The sequence below is a fragment of the Bubalus kerabau genome, chromosome 2 (assembly GCF_029407905.1).
Source record: "Bubalus kerabau isolate K-KA32 ecotype Philippines breed swamp buffalo chromosome 2, PCC_UOA_SB_1v2, whole genome shotgun sequence".
NCBI lineage: Eukaryota > Metazoa > Chordata > Mammalia > Artiodactyla > Bovidae > Bubalus > Bubalus kerabau.
In genome coordinates, this window is record NC_073625.1 from 96,869,403 (window position 1) to 96,893,280 (window position 23,878).

The following is a 23,878-nucleotide window of genomic DNA, read 5'->3' on the forward strand; positions in this document are numbered from 1 at the left end:
TGGCCCTTGTTTATATGACAGACATTAGATCCTCATACTTCATTTCCTAGAGGAAGCAACATTCCCTATTCAAGAAGTTTCCTCTGTATGTAATATTACACTTCCCTTGAATCAGCAACACAACAATCTGAAAGTTTTTCTGTATTGGTAACCTTGATACAGTATCAAACGTATATAACATCATAGAATAATAAGAAAGATCAATCAGATTATGTTGTGAGAGACAGGACACAGATAAGAACAACATTTTTTTTTCTTTTAAAGAACCATTTCTGTCTCTGAAAGTTTATTTCAAAACAAACAAACAATCCTGCAGGCTAAGAATAAATTTTAAAGTTGAAGTTATAAGGCAGAAAAATATCTGGTTCTATCATTTCAGAGACAAAACTGTTTTAGAGTAAGATACACATCTGCATATAATCAAATGCTTATCTCATGTGGAGCCTAATGGGAAGTGTAAGAGTCTAGTGTAAACTGAGTTAGGCCACAATGAAGAAAACTCACCAAACTTAAAGGGCAAATTCTGTTCTCAAAATCTGAGTCTATTCTTTCAGATGCTCCTGATCCCCTGCATGCACAGGGCACATGATCTAGTACAAAGCGACGAGTGAAGCACCAAAAGTACTAATCAGTAACACCAAACTTCAAAATGAACAGCTAACAATGAATACCCAAATCGCAAAACTTGAGTTATTTAAATGTGAAACTGTATGATACACTATTAATTTCCTTTTCTTCTGGATATATACTCTCCCCTCTACCCTACATCAGAAACATAACCATTCTCATAGCTTGGTTAGAGAAAGAGAAAAGTATAAAAAGACAACCAAAATCCCCAGAAGCCCACCCTGCTGAGATACCTAACACCTCAGAACCCCAACACAGTATGGTTTCACACACTCCCGAGCTAGCTGTGACCTCCCATACTCCCTTACGACACCTTCCATGACACAATCGCTGCCTGTGTCTAGCTGCTACTCCTACATAACTCCTCACCCAACTTTTCCCTGACCGGCAGGTGAGTTCAGCTACTCTCCTGTGAGTTCTGAGGACCCTAAGCTCTAAGTGTCCCTCAAATATTAACAGTTTTTGCACATCGAAGAACCAAGACTGAACTCTGCTTCTACATTACCAACTACAATGCTTTGACAAATAGCAAAAAGTATTAAAAAAAAAAAAAACCTCACATGCTAGCACTCACTATTCAGAAAATGTTTCAAAAATAAGAACTTCAATTATTCCTTTAAAGATAGGTAAAACACTTGGGAAAAGAAAAAAACAATCAAACACTCAAAATACTGATTGAGTGGGACAATCTATTTTAGATAGAGTAGTCAAAGAAGACACATCTAAGGAGGTGATACTCACACCTCGATCTCTGCCTTTACTCTAAAAATGTGAAGACTCAGAGGAAGAGCTTTTCAGGAAGTGGAAGCAATTTGAAGAGGCAACAAGGTAGAAAAGATCCTGGCAAAATCCAGAAACTGAAATCAGGCAAGTGAGGCTAAAGTTAAAAAGTTATTCAAGAGTTAAGTAAGTGAGTAACATGATATTTTTTTAACAATTTCAAACTAACAGAGCCAAACAAAGTTATAAGAAGGGAACACCGTCACATGAGATACTGCGCAGTGGTTGAAAGTACAGAATATGGCTCAGAAATGTAGGATGGAGCCAAAAAGCTAAAGTGTTTCGGATTGATACAACTGGAAAAAAGGAACAACTAAAAAATTGTTTAAAAAAATAATCTGGCATGATACATATTTTTTAAAAAGATGACAATTATTTCAAAAAGGTATAAACACCTGAATACTATTCACCTGCCTCATGAAGAAAGAGACGTGTGTACCAAAGACATCTGCGTATATTCATATATTTCATAAACTTCAGAGTAATAACCAAGAAACCACCCAACAGTGCTTCTCTCACAGGGATTTTGAAACTTTATGTAACTTGCATTAAGAAGAAATATAACATGGATACATCAAGCTCCAGTTTCCTGCTTCTTCGTACAACTTTTAAATATGCTAATTTTAAGCATATGCTACTTTAAGCATTTAAGTAAAGTATAACAAATAATTAAATGTGTAGAAAGTAGTTTCACTTGTAAATCTGATGTCTCTGTGCTATTTGGTTTTATTTTAAAACATACTCTGGACCCTGTTTCTAATTATGATCAGCAGGCAAAAGAGTGATGCATGTGGCTGCAAGGCCCTTTTCATCCTTTCTAAAACATCACATGAAAACATAATCCTCAGCTGATTAAAAGAAATAACTCTGGACCATACCAGATTAACAAACCCAATGTAATTAAATTTCTCCAGCTTAACAACTACTAAATTTCTGATTCCATCCCCAGAAAGAAAACAAAACTGAACAGTAATAAAAACTAACAACAGTTCCTGTCTGTGCACAGATTTAATGATGCTTGCAAAGTTCCATGATGCTACTTAAATAGCATCTAGGTTGGTATTAGAGTATATTCACCCCCTCATTCCTTTAATACACAATTACTGAGCATCCACAATATGCAGGAACCAGAGTAGGCACTGGGGAGAAAGTGGCAAAAACAAGAAGGAACCTTATATATAGTTCATTATAGAATGTGGAAAGAAGAGAATAGAGGACCATGACAGAAAATATGCAGAATAATTTCGTGAGATCTGCAAAGAAGGCCTCTCTTAGGAAATGACATTTTAAGTTACAATCTGAAGGATGAGCAAGAGTTAGATAGATAGTATTAAACATTTCAGATAGATAAAGATGTGGATGTGGATATTGTTCTGCAGGCCTAGAACACTGAAAGATGGGACATGGATGGAGCAAAAAGACTTGAGGAAGACTAATTTAAGATGGGGCTAGAGAAGCAAAGAATGAAGAAATATAAAAGGTAAACCACTCATGTGAATAAACAATGCTTTGCGTACTGTTTACTCAAGGTTATAGCCATCACAGTTTCCATTCATTTCTACCAGATACTATTGTATAATGAGAATAGATTTTGAGGCCAACAGTTAGAACTGGACATGGAACAACAGACTGGTTCCAAATAGGGAAAGGAGTATGTCAAGGCCGCATACTGTCACTCTGTTTACTTAACTGATATGCAGAGTACATCATGCGAAATGCTGGGATGAATGAAGTACAAGCTGGAATAAAGATTGCTGGGAGAAATATCAATAATCTTAGATATGCAGATAACACAACCCTTATGGCAGAAAACAAGGAAGAACTAAAGAGCCTCTTGATGAAAGTGAAAGAGCAGAGTGAAAAGGTTGGCTTAAAATTCAACATTCAGAAAACTAAGATCATGGCATCTGGTCCCATCACTTCATGGCAAATAGATGGGGAAACAATGGAAACAGTGAGAGACTTTATTTTGGGGGGCTCCAAAATCACTGCAGATGGTGACTACAGCCATGAAATTAAAAGACGCTTGCTCCTTGGAAGGAAAGCTATGATCAAACTAGACAGCATATTCAAAAGCAGAGACATTACTTTGCCAGCAAAGGTCCACCTATTCAGGGCTATGGTTTTTCCAGTAGTCACGTATGAATGTGAGAGTTGGACTATAAAGAAAGCTAAGCACCGAAGAATTGATGCTTCTGAACTGTGGTGTTGAAAAAGACTCTAGAGAGTCTCTTGGATTGCAAGGAGATCCAACCAGTCTATTCTAAAGGAAATTAGTCCTGAATATTCATTGGAAGGACCAATGCTGAAGCTGAACCTCCAATACTTTGGCCACCAGATGGGAAGAAGTGACTCACTGGAAAAGACCCTGATGCTGGGAAAGGACAAGGGGCCGACCAAAGATGAGATGGTTGGATGGCATCACTGACTCGATGGACGTGAGTCTGAGTAAGCTCTGGGAGCTGGTGATGGACAGGGAAGCCTGGGGTGCTTCAGTACATGGGGTCACAAAGAGTTTGGCACGACTGAGTGAATGAACTGAACTGAACAGAAATGACAACTCATTCAGCGTGATAGTTCTGGAGAACATTCCAGATCCTTGCTTCAAGAAGAATAGTAAAAGCAGATCAACCACCTTTCTCTGGGACAAACAGGTTTATTACTTTCCATGACCAGTTAAAACCAAAGACAAAGTTAAAAACAATAGTGCAAGATAAAAACTAGTGATTTTTTTACTCTTTTTATAACTCATTTGCCTTTCACACATACAGTAGGATATTTTCTTTCTGGTTGTAATCAGTGTCGTTTTCTGAATAAGAAATGCTGTTAAGATTTGTTTTCAGTATCCAGGGGTACTATAAGTATAAATGTTTGAGATTAATTTTGATTTAAAAACAAAAGACTCACATTCTTAGGCATTTTCCTTATAATTCAAATAATCTTATTACTCATCAAAATTTCAAAAATCTGATATGCTTCTCTTTTAAATCTACTGATATCAATAATGAACAACTCAGTTAATTTTTTTTAATTTTGTAGCAGCATAAATTTTAAGATGAAAATTCTAAGCTTTATATAAGTAAAACAATCACTAAAGAGCAGTATCCCAAAAGAATTAAAACTTGATAATTAAATGAAATGTTTAACTAAAAAAAAAAAAAAAGGCTGAAAATTTACTATTTTTCTAGACTTAAAATTACTAGGTCCAAAATAAACACTTCCTCAAAGTATCCATTAAAACAGTCCTTTTGTTTTACTACTGATTTTTTCTTTTTTTTGAACCACAAATGAGATCTTTAACTCTACCTCCTTATAAACTAGATTCAACAAAACATCTTCACTGTACAGTAAAATGAGCTCAAGAATTTGAAAACAAAATGTTAAGGACTGGGTTAACCTCTAATAATAAAAGAAAAGATTGTATAGGCAAAATCAAGCATTAATAAGAATGTCAGTACTCTGCACTTCTTTTACCGTGTTGACTTCATCTGGAGAAACAGTTCTTAAAATTCTGTAATATTCAATGCTACAGCAAACTTTCTGATGGTAATTGTCCTAAACCTTTCACTCAGAAACCAAAAAACTACGTTTTTACAAAGTCAAACACAGCAGGTGGTACTACTCAGATAAGCAATGCTAAGTGCTCCTTATATCAACATAAGAGGAGCTTCCAGGGTGGCTCAGAGGTAAAGGAGCCTCCTGCTAATGCAGGAGACAGGGGTTCAACGCCTGGTCTGGGAAGATCCCACATGCCACGGAGCAACTAAGCCCGTGCACCAAAACTACTGGGCTTATGCTCTAGAGCCCAAGAACAGCAACTACTGAAGCCTAGGTGCTCCACAGCCTGTGCTCTGTAACAAGAGAAGCCACCACAGTGAGCAGCCCACATATCACAACGAGAGCGGCCCCTGCTCTCTGCAACTAGAGAAAAGCCTTGCACAGCAACGAAAGACCCAGAGAAGCCAAAAATAAATAAAATTTAAAAGACAAAACAAACAAACAAAAAGTCAACAAAAGAGCTGAAGGGAACATAAGTATATTCCTAACAACTGAAGAGAAACCAGAAGGGCAAGTAACTAAATGAGGGGAAGGGGCTATATCATATTGATATGATGTTGTATTTACAATTTTTAGCAGGAAATTCACTGTATAAGTGAATTACAAACCCAAAATGAGAAAGAACAAGGACTCAATCATGTTAAAAACACACACACAGTGCATGCATTCTTTTTTCGAAATTATGTTATCTTCTATAAGTGTATACAAATTAAGAAGGTCGCTTTTCAATCTTAACTTTACTAATACCTTATCATGAGAGACTCTACATTCTTCAGAAATGCTATAATCTTAAGGGGAAAAGTCATCTTCTGGAACTTTCATTGGAAGCTTTTCTTATTTACCGATTAAAATATGAATACATGTTATCTCCAATGCTGGTGAGTTGTACAAACTGTAACACTTTGCAACTGAAGGACAGTCTGCCTTCTGCATATCACTTGTTAACCTCCATGAACTCTCAGCACCAGTCATTTTCCAAGGCTCTTTATTTTTACTTTAATGGTGAGAAGCAAATGTTTATTCAAGATATTCACATCATTTGTATAGGTGAAAAGAAATATGTAATTCTACAAAGAATAACCTAAGAAGGCATCATACATAAATTATTTTCCTATAATAAATCATTCTAAAAACTATCTTCAAAATAAAAAAAAAACCTTAGGTCAAGGTCATATTTCAGAGAAATTCTTTGTGAAAACCGAAGAATTGAATTGTGAATTATCTGTAACAGTTACTATCTCATAGTGAAGAAAATCTCAAGTAGAGCTATGGAAAATTAAAAATAATCACCATGAAGAAAAATGAACATGACCTTACTAAAAAGGAGAGGTAAGACATCACTAGGAATTTTTAAACATTTAAACCAACTTAATTCTGAACTTCAACCAGAAATTTTATATAATATTATTTAAAATTACAAAGAAAAATACTTTCATTCTAAGGCATACTGAGACCCAGGAAAATTTTCACACCCTTAAGGATATAACCTACTAGTTCCAGATGAACTCACAACTACATGCAGTAGACTGTTGATATATTAAAATAGTGGGTGTACATTCTGCTTCTTTCAAAGCTTCAGTGACCTGCAGTGAATTGGAAACTTACTAAAATAACATCTAATTAAAATTCTTCACAGTAGCCTGAGATTGTAAGACAGCAAATAAAGTCCCCTTCTCACCTTGTTTACTTGCCATCTGTCTCCTTCTTAAATGTCAAGTACCGAAAATGCGAGAAGAATTCTAGTTATTTTACTCCCACATAAATGACAGTTTACCATAAATGCATATTAAGAAGACTCTCAACTTGCTGTGGGAATGATGCCACATGTATAGCAAGGGAAGTAAATAAAGAGCAGTTACAAAATGGAAAGTTATCAGGGACAAAAGACATCCACACTATCTTTAAATGTAATGGGTATTTTGGGTGACTAGAGGAAAATAATGTTTGCCTTTTGTGTCTCATTTACAAAACTTTCCTTTCCAGCCTTAAAGTCATGCCAAAGATGTGCTAGAACCACCACGCTGCACAACTTCCTGGAGCACCACTTCCCTTAGGAAAGAGTAAAAGCATCAAGACACATCTGCCTAGGCCACCTTCCCTCTGTCAATGGTTTCTGAGATCAGAAGACCCATTCAGTCAAGTCCAGGAGGCATGTCCTCTCCTTCAGATGCCACTAAAGACTTCCTCTTCCAGGATCAAAATAATTTATCATGGTTATCTGTGTCTAAAACCACCTCCCTGGAAATGAAAAGTGAATTTGGGAGTGTCCCCAATCTTGACAAAATAAATAACATTAAATTTTATTATGTAAGAAGAACTATTAAGATAAATTGAAAAGAACAACTTAAGAGGTTCCTAAATTAGTCTGAGGAGATACTATGAAAGCATCACAGAGGCAACAGAAAACAAAAAACAAAAGGTTATAATCTTAAGGACTTCCACAATTACAGGAAGAGGAAAAGTATTTGCAAAGATTTTCAGGCAAGTTTCAGTATTAAAATATGGCCTGAGAAATAGATGGATCATGGCCAAACAAAATGGTAAAGTTGAGATTACTGACATCCCACACTAGTTAACTTACAAAAACACACAAAACCACCCCCACCTTGGTACAGTGAGTCAAAACAAACTGCTGACAAAACCTCACAGCTATGTGAGGGGGCGCAATAATAATACACAGTGAGAACACACATGTCTCTGTTTTCTTTTAAAGTCTGTTTCTAAGTCTACATGGTTGATGTAAGAGAACAGCAATTCCTTTCTTTAAAAGCCCTGTCTACATATTCAAAATGTCTCAGATGTCCCTCTGAGCTGGTATGCTCATGCCAAAAAAAAAAAAAGGAAAAAAGCTTTCCGCTTATACAGCAAGAATTCCAGATCTAACTGCCCAACCCTGCCCTTTAATAGGGAAGAAAAAAAAAATGGCAGTTAAGGAAATATATATAAATGCCAAAAATAAAAAACCTCCTAGCTCAAAATTGAAAACTAATTTTCAAGTTTGAAAATCCTTATCTGTAACAGGGAATTTCATCAGTAAAAACACAAGATGACCACCATAATAAAGACTTTTTTCATTTGTGCACATGTATTTATGCACTCCCTGAAGAGTCATGAAATGATTTAACGACCATCTGCTGCAGAGCAAGCTGTAAAGAGGATAAAGCACTTCTGTCAATAATATATATCAAACGAAACTGGACTATTCATGTCAAGAGCATAGATTTCTGGAGGATTCCCCAGTTGCTGAGAAGTTCTGGGTATTCGGGGTCATAAATACAACACAGCATAAAAACAAAAACAATCTTTGAAGAAATGGTAAAGGAAGAGGAAGTGAAAACATTCACAGGAGTTCAGATGGAGAGCTAGTATGTCAATAGAAAAGCTGTAAAAATATGCTCATTGCCATGTGCAATTTGCAGCAACAAGCAGAATGGTGACACAATGGGTTTTTCAGGAGTTTATGTCAGGTACTAAGGGTAACCATAAAGACACTCCATTAGAGTGCTTACAAACTGAAGTAATTTTACCAACTTTATCCAAAAATATCACTACATTAAGGACATTTTTGCAAATACATAGAATTAAATATTGAGGATTCCCTGGTGGTCCAGTGGTTAAGACTCTGCACTTTCATTGCAGGGAGCATGGGTTTGATCCAGGGATTGAACTAAGATCCCACAAGCCAGACCGCCAAAAAAAAAAAAAAAACGAGAGAGAGGAATTAAGAATTGCTGTAAAATATAACCATTCTATAATAAATAATAGTGGTATTATTGTGCTTATGGACAGTTTTCCTTCTAAAATCAATGGCACTTATTGCCAAGTGGTATTATTGTGCTTATGGACAGTTTTCCTTCTAAAATCAATGGCACTTATTGCCAAATCTGAAGAAGTTGACATTCAGAGTTTATCTACAAATCCTAAAAACTAAGGCTTTGGACACTTTACTGGCCTCCCCCCACCATGTAACACTTTCAATTTTCTCATGTCTCTAGGCCCTAGTAGCTCATAAACAAGGAATAAATCAGAACCTTCAAATAAGTTTACACCAATTCTAGAGAAACAATCCTATACTTTTATGAGTGTTGGCCAATTCTGAAGCACTGTTCTTGATACTGTGGGAGAAACATAGGAGTGCTTTTTGCTTTTAAACAACTTACATTGAGGCATTTTAAATGATGTCTTATCACTATTTTAAAAAGATGACAATATGTGGTTAAGGGTCATATGAAAGGTCTTGATAAATATCAGAGGAAAAAAGATACTGGAGTGATCAGAAAATGCGGAAATAAGATAGGGATAGGACAGAGTGGGAGCGTCAGCTATATAATAATAGAAAAGGTCACAGAAATGGGGGGTGCATAGGAAGATGAAGAGGAATTAGCAGGCTAAAAGGCTGCATGTGAAGGTAAATTTTAAGGACAGTGATTAGGTCAATCTGTGAAGAATATGAAAAAGAATTCCAATCCCTTTTGTCCAACAAAACTCTTTCAAAAGCCTTCCAGAAACTTACCTGTCTTGGGACCCTGAGTGACAACTGGGAGTGGTCATCTACCTACAGTGATGATAAAGGAAGTTCAGTAAAGCGAAAGGAGTGCTGAACAGATCTGGGCTTCTTCTAGCCTCACCTGTGCCATCTCAATGATCCCAGGGGGCTGTACACATTAACTGAGATGATTTGACTTAGGGAATCTTAAGAGCAGGCAGAATATCGGAAATAACTAGGGCACTTTTTGAAAATGTGGATACATTTAGAATTCAACTGGTAAAGGCAGAGGTACTGCAGAAAGTCAGGGATCTATACTTAGCCATTCTAGGGGGTGAGAGTGCATCATTTGGTCTGGGCTGTGTACAGAAGCCACTAGATTAGGTGATTTCATAAAGACATTAATAATAGATCTTGTGTATCTCCTGTTTCAAAAAATACCCTATGAAAAAAGTTTAAATTTATCACACATTAAAACTATACACAAATTATATACATTATACTGACACAAGACAGAAAATGGGAGTCTAATAATGATTTAGCTCTCAATCATTGACTCCCTTCCATTAACATTTTACTGTCCTCAGAATATCACAAGGATCAGTAATACATAAAGCATCACTAGCAGAACAGAACAAAAATCAAGAGGAAGAAAAAAACGTTTAAGTTAAAAATGCCAAGTTTCTAAGACTACCATCGAAGATTATATCAACAGTGCAAAGGTCAGTAAACTTTTTCAGTAAAGGCTCACACAGTAGATATTTTCAGCTTTGTGGGCCATACAGACTCTGTGGCAACTACTGACATCTGTCAGTGTAGCCACAGAAGGGCATGCACACGTACCACTGAAATTTTATTTACAGAAAGAAGCACAGGCTGGATCTGGCTTACAGGCTGTAGTTTACCATATACTGATAAAGTGGAGAAAAGACTGTGACAAATTACCAACTTTACTTCAGTTGCTTTATAAAAAAATAAAAATCTTACATATCCAACTCTGGAAAATAAACTAAAATTAGAATTATACAGAGAGAAAAAAAAAAAAAACAACACCAAAAATATGGTTAAAGGGAATTTGCTGTTTTGTATTTAAGAAATTACTAAGAATTAAGAATTTTACTAAATTTAAGAATTTAACTAAATATTGAAGAATTTAACTAAATTTAACTGAATCCGGGGAAACCTACTTTAACTGGATAAGTGAGACCTGGCTGACAAGAACAGAGATCTTTAGTCAAATTAAAATTTTCTAAATTTTTCTGGAAAAGAATAAAACTGACAGCTCCACATGCTGTTACTATCACTGAAAATCAATATACTCCATAAAAAACCTTCAGAACAAAAACTGAAATGTTTTCAGTATGTGGAAGATGAGGTAACATTTTACCTTCATTAATATATTTCAGCCAAAAATATTTAAGTAACCTCTCCTATTTCCTCAAAGGAATTAAAAGTTTTAAAAGTCACAGGCAACTTTTGTCTCTCACACACTCTCACAGATAAATGCAACAAAAAAGCATGTTTCAGAAACGAAGCTTTCAACAAACAATCCTGAATTTAACTAATATATGCTGTCTTGTAAAAAAAAAAAAGTTTCTGAGCATTTGACATATATCAATAATGGCTTAATAAAGATGAGGAAATACCTCCTTTTCACAAGTATAAAATGTGCTAATTGTTCAAATGAGTCTTCCTGAAAGAAAGTTGAAAAGGGCTTACAATGCTGATACCCTTCAGCTGCCGACAGCTGCAGGCTCACACATGCTGACTGGTAATAAGACATTATTTAGAAACACATCACATCTGAATATATACAATTCCTGTCAAGTCATGTAACCTCCAATCAGTTTAGTTTCTCCATATAGAAAATGGAATTGGAATACTTAGCGCTCATCTCTGAGGCATGTTTGATAACAAAGATAGTAATACAAGGCCTATAAAACAGAATTTCATTCTTCCTTACCTATTGAAACTAATTACTAGCTTTCAATTACGTAGGTCTGAACATAAGTTTGCAGTTGTCAAAGTTTAGAAGAGAATGAGGTATTACTCAATGAAAACAGAAAACAATTGTTTTCTCTTTTAAAGGATAATGAGTTCAAGATGAAACTGTCTTAGTCTTCCTTCCTTTAATTTTAAATATCTTCCCCTAGAAAGCCAACAAGAAGAGAAAAAATTTACGTCTACTGTTCTGGATATAACAATTTCTCAGGCCTAAAAAGACCTAAGAGAATCTGCTTGGAGGGAGCAATCTGGTAGAAAGGTTCCTGAACAGCTTTTTGATCGACAGCAGAAAGAGGACAGGTGTATGTAGCCGTACTCTTCCTTCCTCAGTGTTGTAGGCAAAAAATATATGACACTGCAGCAGGAATTCTACAACCATGAGAGATGACTAGAATGAGGATGAACCCAACTCATTGTAGTTTACTAAAGAAGTAAACTACAAAGCCAGAAAGAGCTTGGGTCTCTGACAGCATGCTGAGAGTTACACATCCCTATATATGTAAACTGTTGCTCACATATTACTACTTTCATCCAAACACATTCCTAATTTATGCCACTTATATACTCAGCCTATGTTGACAGAATGCTTTTAAAATTGTACTGTCCAAAACCTGGACAAAATTTAAACCCTACTTTAAGCCAAGACTTGGCAAACCAAAACCCCCAGGGCTAATTTAGTCTACCACAATATTTTTCTAAATAAAGTTTTACTAGAACACAGCCATTCCAATTCATTTACATATTGTCCATATCTGCTTTCCTATAATAAAGAAGAGCTAACTATTTGCCAGAGACCATCTGGCAAGTTTAAAATATTTACTGTCTAGTTCTGTAGTTTGCTGACCCCTGGTTTAAGTCACTCAACCTGTCATTTTTAGAAATAATTTACCCTTGTTTTACTAATATCCTTGAGTTTATTTTTTAAAATCTTAATTTGAAACCATACTTGTAACACACTTTTCAGAATTCAGAATCAGTCACGCTCAGTCTGACTCTTTGCAACCCCATGGACTGTAGCCAGTCAGGATATTCTGTCCATGGCATTTCCCAGGCAAGAATACTAGACTAGGTTGCCATTTCTTACTCCAGGGGACCTTTCCGACCCAGGGATTGAACCCATGTCTCTTGTGTCTCCTGTATTGGCAGGCAGATTCTTTACCACTGATATTAAAGAAAAGAAGTGAACATGAAGTACAACTGCCTCTATGCCACCAACATGGAAAACACCTCCCACATCTTTTTTTTTTAATTTGCAATACAGAAAACTTCCTAAACAGAATTAATGATAATGAAGTAAGTCATAATTAACCACTTTAATTAATCCTCCAGAGCTTATCACAAAATAATAGAATAAAACAGGGATTCTTAATCAAGGGATAATCAGGGCTATTAATATTATAACTTAAATATACATACTCATAGTACTAAGAATTTCTTGAGATGGCATTTTATACATTGAAATAAAAGTAATTATGAATTCACTTATTTCAATTTATATAATTTTATTATTGATTAAAGTCAAATTTCATCATAGTTTTCATGTGTAAAAATAAATTAATTCACAGAGCTTTTCATTATAAACCTGAAAAAAAAAAAAACTACAAAATTATTGGAGCTACAGATCCTTCAAAAAATAATTTTCAGTAATTTGTTTGGCATTATCTTCTACTGAGCAGTTTTTCACTCTTTCATGACATATATTGTAATAAGTTTAAATATTCTTCCACCTCCATAGTAAAAATTTTACACTGCTATATTTGATCCATGGTATAGGTAAACTGTGCCCTCTGAAAATATATACTGAAATCCCAGCCTCAGCCCTACCTAGGAATGTGACCTTATTTGGATATTATTTCTCTGTAAATGTAATAAAATTAAGATAGAGTCATTAGGCTAGGTCCTGAGCCAAGGTGATTGGTGCCTTCCTAAGAGGTAAATCTGTAGACAGACACACACACACACACACACACACACACATTAACAGTCTTCAGAGGCAGAGACTGAAGTTACATGGCCACAAGTCAAGGAGTGCCTGGGGCTACCAGAATCTGCAGGAGTCGAAAGCACCCTGCCCTAGAGGGTTGGAGGGAGCATGGCCCTCTGGACATCTTGATTTCAGACTCTAGGCTCCAGAAGTGTGAGAGAATCAACTTAAGGCAACATATGCTGCAATTTAAGCCATTCTGTTTGTGGTCGTTTATTACAGCAGCCCTAGGAAATTAATACAGTCACACATGTGATTACATGTGATCACATCACATGATCAGATGTTCAAAGTAACACATTTCAATAATAAATGTAGATTATCTTTGAGTTTAATCTCTTCCTCAGTGGTTCTACCAAATGAGACAGGCAGTCTCAATCTTTATGATTTAAATCTATAAATGGGCACCTTCTGCAATGACCGTAGGTGTAACCTGTTACAACTAATACATCTATCTATAAACAACTCATGCATAAATGAAGACTCCAACAAGAACTCATGCTCTAACAATAATGATCTTTAAGAGACAAAAGATTAATACTAAAAATGGGTTTAGAAAACTGAATACTCCTGAAGCACTTTATTTCAAAACAGTGAGACATGAGGACTATTTTATGACCTAACCAATTAGTGCTGGATGCTAATCTGTTTAGATTCCCAGAAACTCCACTTCTATATTAAATCACCAAAAGAAAGAAATAAAGAAATGCTTCTTGGGCAAGATTTCCAAGCATTCTTCAGGCTATAGAATTATCACTGCAGCTTTTCTGTTTTATAAACAGACTTCAATTTAGTTTTGTAAAAAACTGCCAAAGGAGCACTCTTTAACTATCAATAAATAACAAATCTGCCACTTGAAACACATCATTCATCAACCTTCTTTGTGGGAGTATTGTTATCATGAAACTGAAAACAGGCATTCTTTCTTGAGTGCTTCTGGATTTTAATTATCAAATTTGAATGTCACCGGATATTTACTGAAAGGAAAACATCAATTTTAATAAGCTGCCTTAAGACTGAGCAACATAAAAGGTGTTCAACCGTAAAGCCAAGTTCTCTTGAGCCTTGTGAGTTGGCTTTACTGTCTTATGATACAATGGTTATTACTCAAAAATTGTAATAAACTGCAAGTAAAAACTCTCCAATTTTAAAATCAAAATATGTGTATATAATATATATATTGGCGTGGAAGGAATTTAAATAAATTGCAATGAAATGCTTAATATCTAATAAACCAGGTGTTATAGACTGAATGGTGTTAATAGAGGGCTGGGGAAAGAAAGTAAATAAATATCAAATAAATGGATTAAATGTAAACATTTTGGTTAAAATTTAAAAAGAGTGGGCACTGGATCCAGCTTTAAATTTGAGTATCTGGATAGCAAAATAAGTTGTATTATTTTGCATTCTGAAAATATATCCCGAAGAGGAAACTGCTAAATAAACCCCTTTCTCTTTTGACTTGTATGAAAATCAACAAATAAACTACTTTGTATCCAGTTAGCAAAAGCAGCATGGATGTAGTTGGTCATAAAGTCCTTAACAGTCAAAGATTCTGCAAGCTCTGACCTGCCCACTCTAACAGACTCCTTTTGTCTAACTTTGAAAGATTTATCTAAACAACTTTCTTGTGGCCTCTATATTCATAGCATATTAAAGAAAAAAGCCCCTTCATGTCCAAACTTTAGAAAAGTATATTCATGTCTCTCAGATCCTTGAAATATGAATGAAAGTGTTCTTATCAAGACTAAATAAACTATTCATTGATGATAAATTAATCTCAGGAAGATGCTCACTTTTTCTAGAGAAAATTCCACTTCCTACTTGGCAGACACATTTGGACTGATTACTATTTTCCTCTGTATCCAAATTATAGATCATCATTTTAAAATATCACAAATTAATCTTTCCCTTCCTCTACTCTTACACTGAAAAGGAAAACATGCCTAGAATGCAGACACATATAAAAAATTAAATAGCAATGGAGTATGTTTATATTAAAATATTTATGTTCAAAAATCTATCCACAACCTATTTTGACTTATTTAGAAATCATATTTTTCTACTTGCAGCTTGTCCCTTGTTCTCATGAAATGCAAAAGATTTGAAATTTTCACCATTAGTTAAAAAAATAAAATAAAATAGAAAGATTAGGTTAATATTTAAAATATAAAATTGTTTTCTTAAAAGAGTATAAACTATTCCTTCTCGTGCATCATTAAACAATAGATATTTCATGAAACAAATGGAATGCATTTAATACCGCACATTATTTACAGAAGACATAACTTTCCTAAGATTAACTCTCCTGCAAATGATTATTGTAATAACAAAAAATAGCATTTTTTTTACTAGAAACTACTATTGGATTCGAAAAAATATTTAAGAGACTAATGGAGCAACAGGGACATTTAGTTTGAAACAAACCACAGCCTCATTTTTTGATGTTGAAATGTCTGAACCAACAAATACTGTGAATATCCAGAAAATAATAAAAGACTAGAAAACACATACTGCAATCAGAAAAGCAACCAAGCTCACAAAGAACATTGGAGGAGAAATGGCATCAGACCACGAGATTCCTGCAGTCTTCCCTCACGTCCTTCTCACAGTGCACAGGGCTGCTCGGGAGAAAAGGTGGAACTTGATGAGAGATTATAAGCAAGGCCACTAACCTGTGAGGCCCAGCAATAATTAAAACTACTACACAGAACACAAAGGTCTGTATCTTTATATGGTGAGATGGAAAACCCATGAGGAATTTCAAAACTGCTAACATGTACTCACGTTTATACAAATTTAAACATTTCAGTTAATACAACACTAGTCTTTGGCCAAAGCAATGCTGTCATACAGCTGTACGAGGAAGGCAAGCAGGTTGGTTTGCAGCTTTGTATTTTGTTGTTGCCCTTATTGTTGCTGCTGTTGTTGTAGCTGATGTTGTTTTGATTCAACTTATCTTTAGTGTATCAGTTTCAAAATGTTCTTGGTACACTATTTCATGAATTACAACACAGGCATAAACATCAAGCATGGTGATTTGTGGTTCTTTAAGGAGAAAGGCACTTTATTAATGAAGCAGGCTATACATTTTTCTTTGCTCAGCCAAATGGTCAAGAGAGAAAAAGACTTTTGCCTGATGCTCCTGCACGAATTTTAAACAAAGGCTAGCATTTTCTAGAATTAATTTTTTAATGTCAAAATACATTTTAAAAAATCTTTTTTTGGAATGACTATTATTACACTAGCTATGCACACTATGATTTGTTTTCTACAACACATGTACATAAAGAATGGCCCAGGGGCTTTCACATGATATTAACAATAAGACAACATCTATGTATTACTCTTTGGCATGAATTTTTTTAGAGCCTTTATTTTCTTCTCAGATCGGCTATCAAACGCAGAGCTATTTTTCCATCTCAGTTGACTTCTGGTTTTGTTTCAGTGGTTACAAACCAGAGTGTAGGAGGGAAAAATGGGTTGTAGCACTCTGGTTCACTGAAGCAGTTCTCAAACATGGAAAATCTGATTATCATTATGCCATCACCTCTGGGTGTTCTACAAAAACAGTGCCCGACACCAGGGTGTGAAGAACAGGTGATTAATACATAACTTTTTATAAAAGAGAGAAAACTTTTTTCTTTTAAATGATCAATTGATGAAACTGCCAGGCACATCATTGAAGACAGGCATCTCCTGTCAATTTCACAGCTGTCACCTGTAGCTACCCTCTAACTACTTCACACCCACTTTGACTTTTGCCACTAAAACTTAAGAAACGTGTTATAAAGTTTCTCCTCTTCTCTGTGCTTGAAACTATAAATTGTCCCTTCTCTACGTGACTCCTAACTCCTACGCCACACTTGCAAACGCTATGTGTGCCAGAGACCAGTGAAGTATTCTTACCAGAAATACCAGTTAAGAATGGTGTAGACATTGCTCAGAAAGCACCAACTCAGTGTGAGGTTCAAACGTTTGGGGAGGGGGGATATGGGGAAAAAGTGATTCTGGAGCAGAAAGAGGTTTACTATAAAACTCAAGTGAGGCATACAGGCTGCTTCTACCAGAAAGCATTATTCCACCCACTCTCAAAGCAAGAGGCTTCGACTATGTGCTCTTAATATCTATTTCCATGGCAAATAAATGTATTTAATTTCTACTTCTCACCCTCTACACAGGGAATACACTGCATGCCCTTTGCTATATCTATTCATTTTTATATTATCATATTTATCACATTTATGTGAAACTGTCTTAAAAATTCAGGCTGCTCATATTTAAGCAATCAATTAAAGCACAGCTGGTTCAAAACTGATGATTGATTTTTTCCCCACTAATCCCTACATTTAAAAGAAATCCACAAAGAAGTTTATTTTTGATACAACAGGAACATTAAAATAAAATTTTGATTCATGTATTCATTCAGGACAATTTTCTTCAGTAAAGTACAGAATCTTTCAGGGAAATGCTGGTTTAGTCAATGAACTCCAAATTACTATTTCTACTATAACTGTCCTTCATTTTTAGCTTAAAAATACTGATGTCCCTAGCAACATTATTTACAAAATTAAAAAAATATATATATTGTTCAGAGAATTTATAATATTCCCAATAATCAATGTATCATACATGTTAGGTAAGAGTCATAATACTAAACAGAATACTAAAATGCCTAACAACCATGAGAAGATTCTAAGTTTCTTTCAAATTCTATAGAGTAAGACGTCCCAGAGCTCCAAGTACAATGGCATGCTTAAGCCTCAGTTAACATTTGAAAAACTTAAGGGAATTCAGAATGAATTATTTAAAAATATATTACCACTAAAAGAAACACAAATAGTAAATCTGCATCTTGTTACAGTGTACCAAGGACAGTACATCATTATGAATTATGATCAGACATTTATCAAATGCAAGCTCTGCATAAACAGTGGCCATTGAACATTATCAGAAAATGGAACATGGATGAAAGAAAAACCCAATTAGAAATATGCTACACCAGCACAGAAGCTAGTAAGCATAGGGTTGAATTTCAAAGTGACAAAATTTACTTGGATACTTAAAACACAGAATTTACAGTTGCCTCAATATGATCACTTAACATTACGCAATCTGTCGTCATCTATGGAAATGTATACACGATCAATCAAAATGTATAGAATTTCACCATGATATGTTCACACATAAAAAGCAAAAAAAAAAATCAAAACTTATGTATGAAATGGTAATTATAAGACATCTCCTGAGCTAAAAAATATTTCAAGTTTCTAAAAATGATATAAAGTGAAATAAATCTAACCCCATTAAATATTACTACATCCAATTAAAACACTGTATCCACTTGAATTCCTAGATCCTAGAAGTTATACACTTTCTCACTGACCTGATAACCTAAAAAGTAAAATTTCATGGACTGCACTGCTAGGTTAAGAATTTCAGGGCTACCAAATCTGATTAAGATGAAGAAAGATATTTCTAAAACAACTTAGTTTTATTAGATCAATGGCAAAACTACAAGGTAAAAATACAGTTTTAAACACAAACATGTGCCTTTCCATAACACTGGACCATTCTTGGAAAGTCTGTAAGAAACCAACACTATGATAGTTCTCTTTCTTATTTCCAGAACCCTGTGGCAATTCAAATTCCCATTAATAGGCCTGGAGAGTCTCAGAGCTTGAAGCTAAAAAGGCAACTAACTAACTGGAAGATTCACCACCCTCAAGATGTGTAAACTGTGGTCCAATAATATTAAGTGATGAGCCCACAGTTACATAATTGGTTAGACTCCTATGATTATGTTAGGATTCATCACTAATTTAGAGAGCAAATTATAAATAAGTAAACATTCATGCCATTTTACCTTTGGCAGAGGGTTTTCCTACATTTAAATTTGATGGTTTTATTCATTCTGGGTATTTGTTTGGCTGATAACTGAATTTTCTGTTATACAATCTTATATTTCATTAGACTAAAGGAGGCAACTGTTTCTGACCTGTAATAGAGATTTCTTAGAAGTTTTTCCAATATCTAAGGAAACTAAAATCCAAAGACATTCAGAGTCTTAACATAAAATTCACCTCAACTACATTAAGACATTATATACTTTAAGTAATATTTGTTTTGCAGTCCGGAAATATAAATAGACGATCACTATCTAGATGTATTCTAGATATAAATGTCCCAGAAACGGAAAACGCTATTATTTTTTCTATTCAGCTAAAGACAGATCATGAAATTTAATGTTGAAATAGCCAAACAACAAACTTTAATGAAGAATCTCCAAGTCAAAAATTCTGGCTATGAAATGAGGATTCAGTTGATGTTATTCCAGGCATCAACACTCCAGCTTCTCGCTTAACAAAGAACAGGAATTGAAGTTACATCTGCCACTCATATCTAGCACACCCACAAATCCAATCAAGACTCTGTCCCAAAGACACTGTCCAATACCAAATGCTGGCTGAGTGGAGCAACAGAAACTCTTCACTGCCAGTGGGAACGTAAACTGTACAGCCACTCTGCAAAACAATTTGGAAACTTCTTACAAAACTTCACATAGGCTTATCATAATATCAAGTAATTACACTCCTAAGTATTTGCTCAAATGAGCTGAAATTGAAATTTATGTCCACACAAAATCCTACACAGCAGTATTTATAGCCGCTTTATACATAACTGCCAAAACTTGGAAGCAACCAAGATCTCCTTTAATAGATGAGTGGATTAAACAAATTGTACTACATCCACATAATGGAATATCACTCAGTAATAAAAAGAAATCAACTATCAAGCTATGAAAAGACACTGGGTAACCTTAAATACACCCTGTTAAGTAAAAGAAGCCAGTCTAAAAATGTTACATATTACATGATTTCAACTATATGCCATTCTGAAGAAAGCAAAACAATAGAGACTAAAAAGATGACAACTGCCAGGGCTTCAAGAGGTGTGGTGAAGGCAGACGGGTAAGGAAACAATGAGCAGGTCAGGCACGGGGCATTTTTAGAGCAGTGAAACTATTCTCCATGATACTATAGAGATGGATACATGACCTTATTATACATTTGTGGAAATTCATAGAGCCATGCAACACAAGGAGTGAACCCTAAAAGACACTATGAACTTTAGTTAATAATACTGTATCAATAATCAGTTCATCAGTATAACAAAAGTACCATTCTTGGCAAGCTGTTAAGAAGAAACTGGCACTTAGAGGAAGGAGGTAAACAGAACTCTACTTTCTGAACAACTTCTCTGCAAACTAAAACTTCTCTGAAAAATAATGCCTATTCAGAAAAATAAGAACACCGTCTCATGAACTAGCTACTGACACAGATAATTTTGTGCACACCTTGTGTGAAACTACAAGGCTTAAATAATGTGAAAAGCAAATACCCAAATGCAATATTTCCCTTCAAACACACACATGGTGACATTTATCCTAACCATGAAACAAAAAGCAACATCGACTAACACTAAGAAAAATAAAATCTGAAATATTCTTACCTGTCCTGCGACTGCTCTTCATACATCCTCTCCTTGCCTTCTTTAAAGAGCCTTATTGCCCTTTTTGACTTTTTCATTAGACTATCAATGTAGATTTTAAAATATTCATTCTCACTGAGTTGGGCAAGTTTCTGGTTGTCATCATATTTACTCAATATAAGTCTCAAATGCTGATATGTATCAGGTAAAATATCAAGTATATATGGTGGGCTATTTTTCAACTGAAGTTTGGGGTTTTGGCACAGTCTGACCTAAAAGAAACAAGGACAGAAATAAAACATTTTCATGTGAACTGCAACACTTTCTTCCACAGAAAAACTGAAAAATTATCAAACTATGTACTATTTCTTTGCTTTCCATACAACAAATTTTGACTTTAAAACTATAATCACCAATCTACAAAGAATTAAATTCCCATCTGTTCTCAGACAATTAAATCCTATTTTCCTTTGCTCTCATTCAGTTTCTCTGTCAGACCTTTACTTTCAACCCCAAAGTTTTCATCCTCTCTCCAATATCCCATTGTTCACAGCTTAACAGAACACCAACGTGCTAGTTATTGTACATCACTAACAGTCTCTTTTTTAAACAAAAATGAGGGAACAGGCCTCATCTGCTAGCCTATCTTAATGTCTCACATTCAGATATTATTTTCCCAACTAAAGCGATTTGATTGATTTTATGTTTTGGTATTCTTTTCCCAAACACTGAGGAGACTAAAACAGGTACGATTTTAATAACCAGATTATTAAGTAGTAAATGGGTGTCAGGTCAGAACAAGTCTTTTCCACCTCTTTACATTACATCCCAGGCTTAGAAACACCTGCTACATAACGGTTCAGTCATTCCATCAGGTGTCACCCAACCACTGGGGCATTCACGGCTATGTGCATAACTGAAAATACTTTCTGTTAGAAAAAAAAAAAAGGCTGTAATTCTACTACTACATTCGCTGGTACACGTTCATGTGATTTAGTCAAGAGTAAGTTAACCCATCTCATTCTTACCCCTCCAACTTCAGTATAAAGAGCCATCCAATTAAACATTTAAATGTAATCACTGGGAATTGCACGAGTGTATACATAAAGATGCCCACTTTAACAAAAGGCAAAACGTACACCTAAAGGCAGATTTACTGAGAAGCTCGTGAACCATAAGCTTGATGGTCCCTCAGATACTTGGCCCCCTTCTAAAGCTTTCATCATAAATCTTTCTGCAAAGTTTTCAAGAGCAAGGTATTTTAAACACAACTGGCTAAGATTTCTGTCTTTTTCCCAGTGTGACATCCCTTCTGTCAAACTGAGCCTTCTATTGGGTGGCACTGAAGTGGTGGGGGACATGTCTGGAGTCTGGCTAATGCAAATTTGGGTTGAAGATGCATTTAGCTTGATTTTAATGGAAAATGAATGTAAAGAACACAGTCACTTCTGAAACTAGTTAAATCCAACCAGCAGCTGTGATAAAAGAATGGCTTCAGGAACATTTCAAGTGTCTGTGATGCTGACCAGCCCAGCACAGGAGCAGAAAGGTCACATTCAAATTTCCTGGTACCTGGGACTGGTGGCGTATGTGAGCAATGTAGAGAGTCAAAGCATAAAGTATACAGAGCCTAGGTTATTTCTCTGATGTTTGTGGACTTAACTTTTTTTTAATTTATAACTTGTGACTTTTTATTGTTCTAAAAAAATACATTTTCATACCCAATTTTGTATTTTTTTTTCTCTTTAAAAGGACCACTCTAAATGTCAGGTTCCACAAAACATGGATGCACTTCTGGTTACTCAAAAAAGTGCTGGGACTAAATGAAAAAGAGTTGAACAATAATATTTTCAAGAACTACAAACACAATGAATCAAGGAAACAACAAATGAAGAAAGCTCTCAAACTTACTTTCTCAATTGCTTTCTTGAGAAATAACCATATTGTCTTTTGTGAGGAGAAAAATCTGACTCAAACTATCAAGCATCAGCTCCTCAGACAAACATTTCTCACATTAACAATGGGCATTTTATCTCCCTCCTTTTTGTATACAGTGCCTAAAATAATTATCCAGCGTATCAGTCAGTTCAGCCGCTCAGTCATATCCGACTCTGTACAACCCCATGGACTGCAGCACACCAGGGTTCCCTGTCCATAACCAACTCCTGTAGCTTGCTCAAACTCATGTCCATCAAGTCGGTGATTCTATCCAACTATCTCATCCTCTGTCGTCCCCTTCTCCTAACGATTATCCAGCATGCAGAACATAACTAATATATGGATGTATAAATGGTTGGTTGATTTGATTCTGAAATTCTTTATATATATTTTGACACACAAATATTATATTACTTTCTCATTTTCATGACTGAATTATATATACATAATTGTTTTTGTTTCCCCCTCTAAAGACTGATGAAGTCTCAAATAAATCAATGACTTAACAAATCCTGGTTAAATCAAGAACGTTTCTCAATTCTTAAAACTAAAAGATAGTATCACAAATATACACAAATTTCAGAAGTATCACCAACAACATCCTACAACTGGTAATTTAATTTTAGCAACATAAAACTTGGTACAACATGTCACCAGACTGATAAATTATTAACCTGCAGTTAGGGGACCAGGCAGTTTTAAATTCATTTCCTCTAACTGGTGAATTTTTTAACTGATAAATAAAAAAATTCTCCCAGGTATTTTTTTCAGACATTGCAAATTACTGTAGTTTAATAGATTCTTTTAAACATTACAGATTTTTCATTTCCTATTCGCTACCTGAACTTATTTCTCATTTGCTTTATTTAAACTGTAATTCCATCTGAGAATTTATTGCTTTATTCAGTAAAATTGTTTGATAACTACTATATACCAGGTACTGAGCTCAGTGCCAGGAAATTATAGATGACTAGAGCATACTTCCTGCCTTAAGGAGTCTGGCAGAAGAG

General features: G+C 35.0%; 1 protein-coding gene across 15 annotated transcripts in view; it reads right to left on the reverse strand.

Annotated features, from left to right (window-relative positions):
• The window catches only part of CBLB (Cbl proto-oncogene B), a 225,981-nt gene that overhangs the window by 188,562 nt on the left and 13,541 nt on the right, over positions 1 to 23,878 (reverse strand). For 13 of the 15 annotated variants that reach the window (XM_055568035.1, XM_055568032.1, XM_055568033.1 and 10 more), the window contains exon 3: positions 20,952 to 21,202. The exons of 1 other annotated variant lie outside the window; for it this stretch is intronic. In XM_055568035.1, the coding sequence (XP_055424010.1) occupies positions 20,952 to 21,202 (251 nt within the window). Of the gene's footprint in view, positions 1 to 20,951; positions 21,203 to 23,878 lie in introns of those variants that run through there. One more of the 15 variants, XM_055568038.1, reaches the window with a different exon arrangement.